General features: G+C 45.7%; 2 protein-coding genes across 2 annotated transcripts in view; one reads left to right on the top strand and one right to left on the bottom strand.

The window, feature by feature from the left end:
• SPATA1 (spermatogenesis associated 1) overlaps window positions 1-3209 on the top strand; it is a 33483-nt gene extending 30274 nt beyond the window's left edge. Inside the window, 1 exon segment of the mRNA XM_044301056.1 lies at window positions 2-3209. Within this exon segment, the coding sequence (XP_044156991.1) occupies window positions 2-64 (63 nt within the window). The 3' untranslated portion in view covers window positions 65-3209.
• Window positions 2156-15645, bottom strand: LOC122943374 (di-N-acetylchitobiase-like). Its single transcript, XM_044301055.1, has 7 exons — window positions 15481-15645; window positions 12640-12778; window positions 11641-11849; window positions 9709-9880; window positions 9078-9175; window positions 3507-3668; window positions 2156-3422 (listed from the first exon to the last, which is right to left on the bottom strand). The coding sequence occupies exons 1-7, from the start codon at window positions 15604-15606 to the stop codon at window positions 3237-3239; spliced, it is 1092 nt and encodes a 363-aa protein (XP_044156990.1). The 5' UTR covers window positions 15607-15645; the 3' UTR covers window positions 2156-3236.
• Window positions 15646-16440: the final 795 nt, after the last annotated feature.

Genomic DNA, 16440 nt, shown 5'->3' with positions numbered 1-16440 from the left:
TGAATTAGCCCAGAAGAAAGCGCAGGCCGGGTTGTCCAGTCCACGATCACTATATGCAGCATGAGGCTCCATCGACATTATCAAATGGCATTTGGAGCCGATATTTATCACCTTGTGCAATGGACGGTTTTCTACACAAATCATAATTTATTTCATGGAAGATTGTCTGGAAAGGGCGCAGTCATGGCATAATGTAAGCCTGCTTGCCTCTTGGACTGAAGTTTGAAGGACTAAATGTTGAACTACTGGGAAGGTCTGCATGTTCTATTTGAGCCCAATTGAGAAATGTGGACAATGCACATCTTATAGGGATATCTCATGATGGGCAAGAATAATACGTTTGCAAAAAGAATATTTAATTTATGGACAAAAAATATTAAAACAATACTCCAGGCAAAACGACATCTGAAAAGACATGACATGGATTCAAAGACTTAGGCGCCCTGCACACAAACATTTCGTTTTTCCCGTTTACGTTCCTTTTTTTGTGTTCCGTATACGGGACCATTAATTTCAAAGGATCCGCAAAAAAAAACAAAAAAAACAAAATGGAAGGTACTGCATATGTCTTCCGTTTCCGTATTTCCGTTCTAAGATAGAACATGTCCTATTATTTTTTTATTTAAAGTATTCAAAATTGTACAATCATAGAGAAGCATAAATCGTACATAGACAATAATTTGTACAAGATAGGTGATTGTACAAGAACATGTCCTATTATTGCACACAAATCACGTTCCGTGACTCCATTCAAGTCATTAGGTCCGCAAAAAAAAAAAAAAAAACTGAATGCATCCATATGTCTTCCGTATCCATTCCATTTTTGCGGAACCATCTATTGAACATTTTATGCCCAGCCCAATTTTTTTTATGTACTTGCTATTTAAACTTAATTGTATGCTTATTGTATTAAAAAAAAAAAAAAAACTGATCACAAACGGAAACCAAATGACAAACCGGAACGGCAAAGCAGAACGGAAACACTACCGAAACAAAAAAAATATATAAATGGAAAAACCGTTTTAAAACGGGCCGCAAAACCATACGGTCGTGTGCAGGAGGCCTTACAAAAAGAAAACCCCTGTGTACATCACCCCCTCTGACTGAACAGATTTCTCTAATTAATCTGCCAAAATACTGGCCTATAGGTCTTGACCCACATTTATTATGTGTTTTAGGCACTGGAAAAGGAGTGCGACTTAGCAGAAAGGGGCACCGCCTCAAATACTATAATGTGTGCCAACATTTGGCTGCAAAATTTTGGCACAAAGCCAACCAATAGGTATTTACATTTATCATACAGCAAAATCCACAGTCATAAATTTGGTGCATCTCAAGACTAAGTTTTTGCCATCTAACAGGTTGCCCAAGTGTATTCTTTTCATGGAGTGCTCTTTTAAATAAAACTTTATGGTGTACAAAAAGGTGGCCCTCTGGTTAACCTGGCTGCTACAAAAAAAAAAAAAAAAACACCTAAAAATGTCATAAAATATTATTGAGATTTTTGCAAGTGTAATTAAAATTGGTAGAGAGATTCCACATATATGGTCTCCTCTCCCCTGCTGTCTTATACCCGCTCCTTCTCAAGGCTACCAGAAAGCTAGAATGTTAGGGTAGGTTCACACCTCGGTTAAACGGATCCAGCAGGCTGTTCTGGCAGAGAACAACCTGCTGGAGTTTACCAGGTCTGGCGTAGTGCTACTGATACTGCTATTCACCTCCGGACCCCATTGACTATAATGGGATGTTGCAGGGATCTGGCCGCTTTCTGGCAAAAATAGCGGCTGGGTACGTAACAATTAATGCCAGGAGCAACAAGTACTTATGTACCTGCCCAGCAGATGCAGGTGCCCTCCCGAATTCAACTGTATCACCATGCTTACGACAGCAATACGGTTGATTACTGTGGTGGGAGCAGCAGTATTTTGTGCTGTACTGTGGTATTTGGTTCCGCTGGGGTGGTATTTTGCGCTGCACTATGATATTACTGGCCCTGCTCACTTAAGTTGTCCCTCCCTCCTTGTGCTGCGTCGCCTTCTGTCAGTTTGGACTCGCCTAAAACATGGGGCCACGTTTGTTTTTTCCAGGGCCTCCCTGCCGCTATGATACTCGGATTTGCTTGAGGGGGGGGGTCAGTGAAAATATACAACACGGATCAGCTTCTAGTCACGCGTTTTAATAAGCAAAGTTGTCAAAAAGGAAACAAAAAGGTGGAACATAGAATAAAATACCAAATATATACAAAAATTTTGAAACCATTGCATTGGATTTTCCATTAATGTTTCATTTTTTTATTTTGTTTAAGTTTATACAGTCTAAAGAAGTTCTCCGGACACAATAGACAGGTATAGAGTGGCAACACACACGCACAACCATCACTCCATTTACAGTACATGATCCCCACTGATCAGAAACGTATCTATGCTGTGTATTAGTGATAAGGTCTTATGGTGGGACAACCCTTTAAATGCTAAAAATGCCTGGCTACAAGTAGCCACCACTGAAAAGATCAAAGGAACTTACGATGGACTGTTTTAAGGAGTTATCTAGTTTCAGCAAGAAACCAGACAACACTGGGGAACAGCCTAAAATAAAGAGTTGAGCAGTACCTACCTAGCAGATCCTGCGCCAACGCTCCAGGTTCACACGGTCAGACTGTCTACCTGGCTGTAGCAGTGACGTGACATATGTCCACTGCAGACAAATCACTGACCTCAGCAGATCACCTAAAAGGCCAGTGATTTGGCTGCAGCAGTCACGTCTTGTCAACTTTATGTCACCGCTGCAGCCAGGTCAAAAGAGCCCAACCGGGTGAACCCAGAGCGTCATTGTGGGATCTGCTAGGAAAGTACTGCTCAAATCTTTATTTTAGGCTATTCCACAGTGTTGTCCAGTTTCTTGCTGAAACCGGACAACCCCTTTAATTATTGAGTATGATATATACATGGTATTCAGTAAGCTCCTGTGCTCCCTCTAGTGGTGGCTGCAGACAGCCAGGCACCTATCTATGCAGGGGATTTAAAGAGTAGCCTGAAAACCACCACATGTCCTGATAGTTGGCTGACTCAGTTTTGCATCCGGTATCAGCAGCTTACACCCCTGCGGTCAGAGACGCGTACATAGCAATCTCAAGAAATCCATGTTTTTTGTAATAATTTACTCTATTACAACCCTTTCAGAATTGCCGTTTATGCACCACCAGTAGGGCTCCAAAGGACAAGGCCACTAGAGAGCCATTATGGTAGTAAGGCTTTCCACATGTCTGCAGTCTGTTGTTGGGCTATAGGATCATCGGTATAATCCAGCAGATCTCCATTCCACATACCAATGCCTCTGAGACCAAGTTTCTTAATGTAAGCAGCCTTCAAAGAAATACTCTGCGGATCATCGTACCAAACCTGATGGATATTTCCTTGTTTGTCCTGTTGAAACATAAAACGCATGTCAAGCTAGTCATCAACATACAGGATGGTAAGGAAATACAATGGGTAAGACTCTCCACAAACCTTGTAGTTATAGAAAGGAGCTTTCTGGACATCATCCCATAACCTTCCACTCACTGAAGTGTTGACCTGCTTCATGGTGGTGCTGTACGGCACCTGGCGGCCCACGGCATCGCTGCACTCGGCCCCTCGAAATGGCTTTTTTTCTATTTTGCACGTATTATCCTGATAGGGATAAAGCGACACAAACAGAATACAGTCTAATGATTACTAAATATCATTATATGTCTAATAATACAATGTAACGCAATGATTCAGTGTCCGGTTGCAGCTGATCAGGTATAGAGAGTGTCCTTATTACAGGTCTCTCAGCCCACGCATGTGCCAACAGGGCACGCCATTTTTGTTGCTTATTATCCCATATAAAAAAATTCCAGTTGCATATCTTGCAATGCGCAATCTAAATGTATAAGTAATATTGACCATATTACACTCACAATCCATACATGACCAGCGTATTGTCGAAACGTTCCCATCACACTCTCCCCCCATTAACCCCAATAAAAGACAACTCCGCAGGTGGATTTTATTGGCCACAGCAGCCATTTTATTAATAATAACTTAAATACCATAAATAACAAAAGAATTACCAACCCAAGGCCTTCCCACCTGAAGGCCCGCCCAAGAACACCAAAATCAAACCCTGAGAAAAACCATGACAGCACGGAGAGGCTCCTTGGAGCCCCGTAAACCCCTCAATTAAATTACCTCTAGCCGATAAACGCCGGCTCAGAGGCAGAACCGGTAACTATGGGCAACAAACGTGGGCAGATACCCGCCATATCACACCCCAAAATCCCATCCCTGGGGAGTCCAGAGCCCCTTTGGCTCCGTCCTCACCACGCCAGAGCCACCATAACCACCAACTCCAAGGACCCACCCCCGCCCACGACACAAGGTGGTGAAACCTCACCACCTTGCATCCCGCCACACCCACAAAGCCAATTCAATTCCATCCTGTAAACCTGAACACCATAAATCAATACCCACCGCATTCAGATGTACCCCATCCCCCCTCCAGAACGCCCCTTCTCCCGACTCCAGTTCCCTATGACTAACAGCAATACCGCCATTCCTTACTACTGACTTTTATCCTCGCTTTATTCAGCCTCTCCACTGACCTAGCGTCCCTCCATTGCTTACGTGGCACCATATATGACCAGACCGTCACCATTGCAGGACAGTGAGGCCACAAATTCAGCAAATCGAATTTAATGTCCCTTGTAAATTCTCAAAAGGGGCGCACCCCCAAATCGTTACCCCCTACATGTAACACCAAGACCCCCGGGTAGGTATCTAACCTCGTAAACTTGTGAAACTCCGGAAGAACCTGGCTCCACAACATTCCTCTCATCCCCAACCAGAGAATCACTGCCGCTTCTCTTGGAAAACCCAACTGTCTTCCGTCTGGCCTGACCACTGCTCGCAATAATCCAGAGAACACGTAAGAGTGCCCCATAATCCACACCAAGTACGCTAAACCACCTGGAAGAAGCACAAAATACCCTACGTCAACAGAAACTGAAAACAGCTCACCACATGCTCCCAACCCCAATAAACATTACCCTCTTTTATAACAATGCCAGCCTAACATAGGATCGGATAGACTCCCATCGACCAATGCGACGAATGACCTCCTCATTCAACCCTCTCGTAGCCGCTTCCCTGGCCGCGCTGATCCGGAAAAAATTACCCCCAATCAATAAGGGGTCACTATCCAGCCCTTTTAAACACGCTCATAATACCACGATTAACTGAAAACGAGAAAGAAACGATCCGTCGTCATGAACCTACAACGGTCAAACCTCTGCAACCTCTCGCCCCCAAAACTCCCCAAGACACCGAACCAGGCACGCAGCCGACTCCACCACCTGATATAAAACCACCCGACAAAATTCCACCCTGTCATGAAATAAATCCACATCCTCCCTCTGAAGCCCACCCACTCTGCTCTTACTCGTACTAACAAATTCTCCAATGCGCAACACCCCAAAGAAAGCAACAGAAAATGCTAGCTTAAACAGCCTAACCTAACTGACATACAAACCTTCCCCAACTGCTCCATCATATCCCCCAACAATGTGAAGGAAACAGGCCTACGCTGATCCACCCCCGGCCACAGCCTCCTCCAACCCTTTAATGCCTGCAATACCCAGAATGATTTCAACGCATCCGACGTAGCCTGACACTTACAACCAAAAGCTACCCCTGCCATAAACTTATTCATTCTGGACACCTGACCATCCCTCCTCTCTGCAGTGCCCCACAAAAAGCACATCAAAGCCCCTTCCTCTAACCCGCACCCCTGAAAACGCTGCCTCCATTCTTTCCCTAAACCCCATGCCTTCTCATACGCCGCCCAACCCCCTGCCAACAAGGATCCCCTCACCAATTCTCCAACCGACCAAATGGCAGATTCCACAGCTCCTGGGGAAAGCTCGCTCCCTGCTCGTCCGCCTCCAGTGCCAGCACCCAAAACCGCTCCCATTGAAAACGACACAAAAGCATCCACAATTGAGTTACTCATCCCAGGCATGTGGGACACAACTATCCAAGCATTCAAGGATAAACAACTCAAAACCAAATGCTGAAGCATGCACACAACGCAATTAATGGCCTCCACCACCCCCAAATTGTCACAATGGAATCGCACCTTCCTATTCCGAAAAAATTCCCCCCAAATGGACACTGCCACCACAATGGGAAAGAGTTCCAGCAACACCAGATTCTTCACCCACACACCAACGACCCTGTAAATACGCCCCAAAATCGTACCCCCCAGCCGCATCCGTAAACAAGTCCAGATCCACCGCAAACCCCCTATCCGCCATCCATAAAGACCGACCGTTATACCTTTTCAAAAAGGACGCCCACACCCTCAAATCGTCCCACAATTCCCAAGTAAGCCGCACAAAGTGATAAAGAGCCTGAACCCCCCCTGTCACCTGTGCTAACCTCCTACAAAAAATCCGACCCATGGGCATAATTCGACAGGCAAAGTTAAGTTTTCCCAATAAGGACTGCAACTTCCAAAGCCGCAATTTTTTTCGCCCACAGGCAGCCGACACCACCCGCCGTAGATCCTCAATTTTGTCCTCGGGCAACCTGCACTCCATAACCACAGTATCTATGACTATCCCAAGAAAACTCAACGCTGTCGTAGGGCCTTCCGTTTTTTTCCGACGCCAAGGGAACCCAAAAAAAATTGCAACATAATTTCGAAAGAATGCAACATCACGGAGCATCCCTTCGAACCCAGCGGCCCAATGAACAGAAAATTATCCAAATAATGGAACCCCATCCCGACCACTCTTGTACCACCCACTCCAAAAATGTACTAAACGTCTCAAAGTAGGAGCACGAAACCAAACAACCCACAGGCATACACTGATCAACGAAAAAAAAAAACATCCCAAAAACAACCCTCACCTAGCGCCGGACCCTCGAGGTCTCCTTCGGACTGAGGTGCGCCGGAGGCCTGGTCCTCCGCGGCCGGCTAAGGGGGGGAAGCCGTGGAGGCTGAGTCCCCCGACCCCAGAAGCAAGCCCTGCACAGTCGCCTGGAGCCATTCGGGTTCCCTGCTCGTTGCTGCCGCCCGGAGCTGCGCCAGCAGCACTTCCACAGAGGACATCCTGGTGCAGACATGGCCACACAAGAGGTACTCAGCAGCTCTGACAGGGGCTGCTGCAAATGTGCTTTCCCCACAAAATGGCCCCTTGCCACCCTTTATAAACCTTATACCCCTCCCCTGACTCAACGCCTTTCCCCCACCCCACCAATTAACCCCATAGGTCCCAAAATCCACTCCCTTTAAGCCTCTGTCTTGCCAGGCCTACCCCCAGGCTTGCAGCCCTGAGTCCAGCCTGTATTTGAACAGTCCATGTGTTGAACAGGATACAGAGAAGCACTACAAGGACCAGCTGGAGACACTGCACGAGGAAATAGAGTGTGAAGCCAGGCTTGTGATGTTCAAGGGGCTCCTCGTCTGCTGAGATAACTGAGAAAGAGGAAGGAGCCCCAAAAATTGCAAGCATTGCTTCATTCATGGTCTTCATGTGGTCCTTGTAGTATGTCTTGAGATCATATCATAGTAATAGGCTGACCATGTATGGATTGTGATTCTGCAGTGGCCTGCAGGGGGAGGCATGAGGTGGAGAGGATGGGAGTGGTGGCTGTTGCAAGGATGGAGGTGGTAGTACTCACGGTGGAGATCCAGCACTTCCTGAACTGTGTAGGACCACCTGCTTAAGGGTGCTCTTAGTATTGATGTGTTGTGGGGTGTAAGGCAGGTAGATGGGCATGTGGCACTTCACAATGATGAGGCTGGATTGATTACTGACATTTTTGTCATCTAAGGGTCTATTCACACGACAGTGTCCATTTTGCGGCACAGCCGCACTGATCTGGAATCACATGTAAGTCAATGGGTTCACACCGAGATACACAGTCGGTGTCCGTGTTTTGTAGATCTGCTGTTTGCTCGTGTAAATAGACCCTAAACATGCAGTGTTGGCAGTATGCAGTTTATATTAACAGTTTCTATAAATTCCTGAGAGAGAGGGAGAACTCCAATGGCCAAATCCAGATTCACTATTTTAGTATAGCTATGTTCCAATCTAGTCCAGCCTGGTGGTGCACTATATTCTCAAAGGGCAATATCCTCCCAAAATGTGGTTCTACAATGCCCACTGTGGGGTATAGTTCTTTAACAGACTTTTCAATATGACTAGGGACCTGAGGCATTTATCTCTAGTCAAAATGCAGTTAAGTCCATAAGCCAGTATATATGCGTTACCTTCACTGACCAATATGGCTGCTAAACCTTGAATAAAGTTACTTTTTGTACTCTCTATGTGGATGGATGGCTGAAGTGAAGTTCCTACTAGGCCCCAGTTACTCGGCTGTATACCTCCTCACAAGGCTTAGATTCCTGCAGAGATGCCTACTGCTCAAACTCCAATTTGCCACTCCCCCACTAACTTAGGGAGGAGGCTAAACCCAGAGGGCTGAGCCCGTCCCTGTCTAGTAACCACAAAGCAGCAGGAGTTAACCGTTGAAGGACGTGCTAGCCGGAAGTTAATATAACCTTGCAAAAATAAAATTTTGAACCTAGTTCACACACTAAAGTACGTTGCAGATGTCTTAGTTATGGAGATCAGTAGGACAATCTGGTCTTTAGCAGTGGCCTCCAGGTCACTGCAGTTCTAGTATGGTGAGCATTACATGACTGAAATTTTGTATATCGAATAATAAGCAAATAAAATAGAGAAACTTTGTAATCCCTTGATTGAGATTTCTACATTTTAATAATACGTTATGTCAGCATGTGATCAGCTTCATAGAAGGCAGCTGACTGCTCCTGCTGTGGCCAGGACCCCAAGTATCGTGCCAGATTCTGGGCCCAATAGTGAGTCCTCTGAATGGGCCAGTCTGTTCTTGGGAATAAAGAAACCTGCCCCCCCCCCCCCCATGCCACTTATTGCATTTCCTATACTATACCTGTTACATACGTGTGTTACACCAATCTGCACACTGTAAAATAAAAAATATAAAATCCAAGAGTAACAGTAATACCTCCGTTAGTTGAAGACAGGTATAGTCATAACCATACCAAGGGACGCCCATCACAAGTTTCTTAGGGTCGATGCTGAAATTAATAAACTGCTCGTAACCTGCAAAAGATGCAGCTTATTTGTGAAAATAGATCAGTCACTTATGTTACATGATGACATGCGTCACATTTTTATACAGCTTCTCTCGTTTTCTTTTTAGGCCACATCATCCTTGTCTCAAGAGCAGAACAACAAAAATTACGGACATGACGAACAGTGGAGCCCAGTGACTAGAATAGAGTCCATCAGGTTTCCACCATCCAACCAAGACAAAATAACGCAATATGTTGTGTTATTTTGCCTTGCAATTTTTGATATATATATTTTTTTTTTCGCAATCTGCGAGAGAGGCCACCAATGCAGATGTGAACGTGGCTTTAGTTCACATTTAGTAAGAGTGTCTGGGGATTGCATGCACAGATTTTTTCAGCAATTCACAAGTCCCCGAGTTGTCATTTGTCAGGCTGTTGAGATAGGAAATATTAATTATACACTGTATGTCCATGACAAATATGTCTTTCATGACAAAAAGGCTGTCAATGAAAGACCGATGTAATATGTACCCCATAAAATCTCAGTAATTGAAGACTGACCAGTTATGGTTTGGTTAAATGGTGCGTTTGCTCCAGCGATACATTCAGTCCAGATCTGGGATTGCTCATCATAGGACATCACAAACAAGAAGTCGCACAGGTCTGCTATGCCCGTATAGTTGTAGCAACGGAGGTCAATGCAGTTAGGAGACCAAGCAACATCAAAGGTCACCTAGAACAGTGCGAATACAGAAAACGAGAATAAAACTGAGAGGTGAAAAAGTAGACATTATACACATTATAGACGTCAAGATATTGGGTCCAGATCACCATTTATTTTATTTTTTTCCCACTGCCCCCCGTTCTCTTACTGTCAGCTTACGGCTGCGTTGAAATACATTGTCAGGACTGCTGCGCATGCGCACAGAGTCCTCTGCATTATGTTAGACCAGCTCAGCAGTCTGGACTGTGCATTTCAGTGCAGCTTTGAGTGCTGACAGCGGGGGAACCGAGGGCAGTAGGACAATAAGAAATAGTGACCTGAACTCCTTATCTGCAGTACTACTCATGTATTACTGTCCATAATAGTCCAAAATCGGGGTGACAGATTCCCTCTAAAGGTGTGTCTGATGACAAGCTTGTTAATGGTTTCCAATGACAGCTAGCAGAAATGTGAATTCAGCTCTGGGCCTCTAGTAACTATGATATCAATATACATTTTATGCACTTTATATCTACATGTAAACTCTATAAGGTGGACATGCCCTTTAAACTCGAGGTCAGTACTATGTTGCAAAACTGGATCACCTAACTAAACAGACAGTAAGTGACACAGGCGGCAGCCGGGGAATAACAACTCTTAATATGTGGAAATCCGCGGTCAGACTGTACAGAGCCGGGGAGCAGCAGGTTAGACAAGCCGCACGTTCTGTCTTACATACTGTAAACGGGTTCAAATGAATTGTAGAGTCAGGTATGTGCCGTTAAAGGGGTATTCACTTTTTAATTTTTCAATGTGTTTCTCTCTTTTGGATGAATGCCAAAAGAGAAATGTCTCATGTAAGAAATCCATTTCTGTAAATAGGATAAGAATGAGCAGTGGCGGAAAGCTACAGAAAAACATTGGTTTCTCCCCCAAATAGAAGCTGTAACAACATTTCACATGCACATTTTAGAATTACTTTTACATATTCTTCTCCATCCACATCTAAAGCTACATTCAGGATTCTGCTGGTTTCCCAGGTCTTATTATTGTGTTGGTTATCTCTTCCCAAAGAGCAGTGCTTTGTGGGAGTGTAGATATCAGGGATGCCCAACCTGGGGCCCTCCAGCTGTTGCAAAACTACAACGTCTCCCAGCATGCCCGGAAAGCCTACAGCTATCAGCCTACAGCCGAGTTGTAGTTTTACAACAGCTGGAGGGCCGCAGGTTGAGCATCCCTTTCACAGGAAATAAGCTGGTCACATGTCTGACAGCATGGTCTGTCAGTGGAGTCCAACTGCTGACTGTTTCCAAAGCAGCCATCACAATATGCACAGAGTAAGGGCTCATGCACCGTATGCAGAGGCAGGACCCATCCTCTTAAATGGGGTCCGCGATCTGCATCCGAAGGTCCGCATCACAAAAAAAGTAGTGCATGCAATACTTTTTTGTGGTGCGGAGGCACGGACAGAAACCCCACAGAAGCACTCAATAGTGTTTCTGTGGGGTTCCGTGCCTCCGTTCCGTACCACACCTTCTGGATTGCAGACCAATGGGTCCGCATCCGCAATGCGGTGCACAAACGTCCGGTGCCCGTGTATTGCAGACCCACTGTTTGCGGGGCGAAATATGGGCAGGGTCGAGCAACGGCAATGAGAATGAGCCCTAAAACCTCATGAGCAAGGTCGTGCCCAATTTATGACCACCAATTTTTTTTAAATATGACTTTTTTGTGCATTCGCATTTTTTCTCATTTCCATCAATAGAAAAGGTTATTCCGTGAATCCTCACCTGCGACCCAGGGATCTCTCTATGGAAAACCTCAGTGGTTTCCTTCACCAGCGCCGTCAGAGCGTAATATTCATCGCTGTCGATGAACACCGGTTGTTCTAGATCCAGATTAATGCCATCCATATATTGAGCCTTTGCTAGCTTCACCTTCTGTGCTATCCAGGCTGACCTCTTGTCTGAGTCTACAATATCCTTCAGTGGAACGTCTCCTGTGAAAAAAAAGGTGGTGGTGGTGGTGATGGTGGTGATAGTGGTGGTGGTGGTTGGGGGGGGGGGGAAGTTACTTTATAGGAGGAGGATGGTTAAACTGATCAGCAGAACAGAGGGGTTGAGGACTTGCTGGAGTGGTGCAGCCCCTACAAAGCCGTCCCAAACACAGTGGCACATCCGTACGTGTACCTGGTACTGCAGCCCATGTGAAATGAACGAGGCCGGGCTGCAGTACCAGGCCCTATGCAGACACCACTGTGTCTGGAACTACAGTGAAGAGGACATGACCCTTCAGCAAGTGCCGCAGCCCTTCATTCTGCCGAATGGTCGGACCCTTCCTAATCGCACAAAATGTCAACATGCCTTGTGCAGCCTAAAGGCCCTTGTGCATGGCCTGATGTTTGTACCAGCATTCATTACTGAACATTGCCCCGTGTAAACATGCCCCGAGACAAGCGAGGCCACATTAGTTTTTTTGGAGACTGCGTCACTAGCACGTCTCTCCATGCGGACAGAAAATGTACTGAAGTTATGAGGAGAGAGACTTTGTCACATTCACAAGACGTTAAGATAATAGGAGCTGCTTCATATGATGCTGGACGTGGCTCATTAGTAGTGAAGGTCGTTTATCTGTAATAAAATATACTGTATCACAGAGTTTCTTACATTCACTTTCGCTGTTGATTTATACAAAGTTTGTTGGAAGTACCGTGGCCATATAAATGTGTCATATAGGTGAAGCCTAAGTGGCACGTTTTCAGGACCTTCTTCCCAATAACACAAACTTACCCTTCAGGACATATCTTGCCCCTTTGGAGTGTGCAAAGCACATGAGTTCTGGGTCATATGGGGCAAACAGGGCGACTGTGGTGACGTGGGCCCAGTCATAGTTCTTCCAGTTTTTCCCTCCGACGTAAAATACATAGACCTGAACAGAGATTAATAACATTTAGCGCTTACTTAAAGGGAACCTGTCATCAACTTTATGCTACCCCTACTAACGGCAGCATGAAGTAGAGACAGGGGAGTTGATTTCGGCGTTCTGTTATTTAAACGTTAAAAATAAGTGGTTGCCGAGAACCAACATCACAATCATTGCAGACCGGGCCTGGAAAAGAGTCCTGGCCTCCTGAGAAGAGTCCTGGTTATTTATAATCTCCTCTTCTCCCTGCCCACCTGCTGATCACAGACAGGCTTCTACCTAGTTTTCTCCCTTTCTCTCTAGGAGAGAACTGCCAATCATCAGCAGATGGTCGGGGGAGAGCAGGAGATTAGGAATAACCAGGACTCTTCTCAGGTGGCCGTGACTGTTTTCAAGGCCTGGGCTGCAATGGTTATGATGCTGGTTCTCAGCAACCACATAGTTTTAGCTGATGAGTGACACAGCGCTGAGATCAGCATTTCTGTCACTACTTTATGCTGCCCTCAGTGAGGTTAGCATACAGTTGATGACAGGTTCCCTTTATTGTAACCATAATGTTACTGGGTTATTGTATTCTAATCTGCGGAGCATTAAACTATATTGTACAGAGAACTTCCAGCAGACCAAGCCTTCAGCAATCTCATTTTCTTTCAATTAGAAACTCTAGATCAATTTATTCAAAAGAGTCGTCTGGCCTTGGAGCCGACAACCCCTGGGGCATAATCTGAGCCCCTGAACATAAAAAACCTCAATCACCTGCGCTGCTGTTCTTCTCCTGGCCACTTCTGGTCCCCACAGACCGCAGCTTGAATGCTATGTCACAGCAGAGTCCTGCGACTGGCTGCAGCGTTCACAGGACCAAGCTGCTTCCTGGTCCTGCAGAAATGGAAGCCGCCAGGACCGCGAACAGTTGAGTAGTTTTTTTTTTATGTTCAGGGGTAAAAGGTTAGGACCCCAAGACAACCCCTTTAATTTACTAAGGGCTCATGCACACAACCATATGTATTTTGCGGTCCGCAAAAAATACGGATGACGACCATGTGCATTCCGTATTTTGCGGAACGGAACAGCTGGCCCCTAATAGAACAGTACTATCCTTGTCCGTAATGCAGAAAAAATAGGACATGTTCTATTTTTTTGTGGAACAGAAATACAGACATACGGAGTACCTTCCATTTTTTTTTGGCGGACCCATTGAATGGATGAATGGTCCCGCATACGGTCCGCAAAAAAATTGGAATGGACACGGAAATAAAATACGTTCGTGTGCATGAGCCCTAATACAGATGCATTGTTGTTTCCAGGCGTAAAAAATTGCATTATGTCGGCGTTATCCAATACATTCCAGAACTCTAAGGGCTCTTTCACACGAGTGGATCCCGTGCAGGTAATCCGCTGCGTGTAAGAGAGCCAAGCCCCGCTCAGGACAGCAGAGACAAGGAGCAGTAACATGACTGATAATGCCTCTCCGTGACCTTTTTGCTACAAAATCACAGTGATCAATCATGTTAATGCTCCGTGTCTCTGCTGTCCGAAACGGGGCTTGGCTCTCTTTCACGCAGCGGATTACCCCACGGCATCCCCTCGTGTGAAAGAGCCCTAAAGGTTACATCACATCAGAAATCAATATAATGCTACGCGACCCAGTCAGTGCTGGGAGGTCCGGATGGGAGCTGTTGCATATTCACCCTGCAAGTCCGGAGAGTGGTACTCGCTCGTCTAAAAGGGTCCTTACACAGAAAATCTGCACCAAAAAAACTGCACACAGTATGCGGTTCTGATGCAGGGCATGGCTTGTCTGCATGCTGCCAGCTGTGTCACCTGGCAGTACCCTTAGACCCTTTGCAGTGCAGAGGGTGAAATCTGCAGTAATCACACTATTTACTCGATGAGTTCGGCAAGAATGTAGACATGCTGCTTTTGTACACATTTAGCGTGAGGGCCATGTACACACCCAGAGGAAGGAGCCTTCAAATCAGCTTTGCTGTGAATTTTGCGACATGAATTTTACCCTTCGGTTGTGGGTGAAGTTCACAGCAAACTCTGAGTAAAATCCAGGACAAGTAAGGGCGAGTTCACATCACCGGGCGCGTAAGCTTTTCGTTCTTTCATCTGACTTCCGGCAGCCCCTGCCGATCTGATATTGATGACCTATCCTGAGGATAGTTAATCGATATAAGAAAACTGGACAATCCCTTTAACACCTGAGAACAACTATGCTAAAACCTGCAAGATCAGAAATGAACTTTATCCCTGCACCTCCCCCACCATCACAGGATTAACAATCAGGAAGTTACACAAATAAGGACACTACGTGATCCATTGGGGGTCATTTATCTAAGACCAGTGTTTTGATAGCCCCTGCAATGCCAGAGGGTGCACCGACTTTAACATGAGGAGCACACCTAGTCATAAATTAGGCTCATCCTCCTGCAGTCCGTGCGCCTGGACCGAAATCTACTTCAGCCCCTGAATGGCGCAGCTTTCAATCATCATTTACGCCTAGAAATAGATGCAAATGTTAGTAAATTTGCTGGAGCCGATGTCCCAGTCTCTGTAAAAATGTTGCATGCCCCCAAATTTAGTCTCATGGGCATTTAAAAGACACACAACAGGAACATGCAACTTTTTTATGCCTAAAACTGTCAAAAGGGGCCATGATAAATAACCCCTTAGAGCTGATACATAGTAACACATGGACGCTGTACCTCAAAGTCCCGGGTGTCTGTGATGGGCTGGCATAGAGCTGGGTCAGAGCAGGGGCACTCACCCCAGCAGATAGACGCCCCTATGGAGAGGAGCAGCCCCAGCAGCATGCACCCGCACAGCCCCATCCTCTCTGCAGAGCATCCAGCCCTGGAGTGAGCCCTGCTACCTCCCATACAGGGGTGTAGCAGTGAGGAGGAGGAGGAGGATGTCTGGGAGGAAGGTGTTCTAGAAGGAGAGAGGTTGCCTTCACACTAGATGTAACGTAGATCATTTATAATGATAGCATATCTGGTACCATAAACAAAATATACCGGGTTTATTCCAATATGAATGTAGGAGCTTCTACTCAGTAACTGTTCTCATACAAACTGTGGCAGTTAGTATCGAATGAGGATCAGGTGAAATGGCCCTAAGGAACCATAAGGAGGGCTATGTGGCCCCCAGGAAAAAAAATAAAAAGAATGTAAGGCTGCGCTGCCTTTTGGACTGAAGGATGAAGGACTGCTCAATCTTAGTGCAAAGAACTTTATGGACGTCTGTGGCAATGCATAAATGCAGTCACCACAAGGGGGCACACTTGTTTCTGAGGCCAGTGGAGGAATGTGGACAATGCACATTTCTCAAAAATAACACATGATGTATGAAAAAAAAGAACATTTAGTTCAATCTTAAAAGAACACTACGGGCAAAACTACATTGTACAATGCCTAGTGCAGGGCCTGAAAGGAAACCCCTGTGTACATCACTTCTAGTGTTGAGCGAACTTGTGTTTTAAGTTCGGCGTCTAAAGTTCGGGTTATCGAAGAATCGCGTTATGGATTCCGCTACCACGGACCATAACAGAATTTAGAATCCATAACGCGATTCTTCGATAACCCGAACTTTAGACGCCGAACTTAAAACACAAGTTCGCTCAACACTTATCACTTCCTCTTGCACCGGTATAACACGGTGGCATC

This window comes from Bufo gargarizans, chromosome 7 (assembly GCF_014858855.1).
Source record: "Bufo gargarizans isolate SCDJY-AF-19 chromosome 7, ASM1485885v1, whole genome shotgun sequence".
In the NCBI taxonomy this organism is placed as follows: Eukaryota; Metazoa; Chordata; class Amphibia; order Anura; family Bufonidae; genus Bufo; species Bufo gargarizans.
This window is presented reverse-complemented; position numbering and strand designations above follow the sequence as displayed.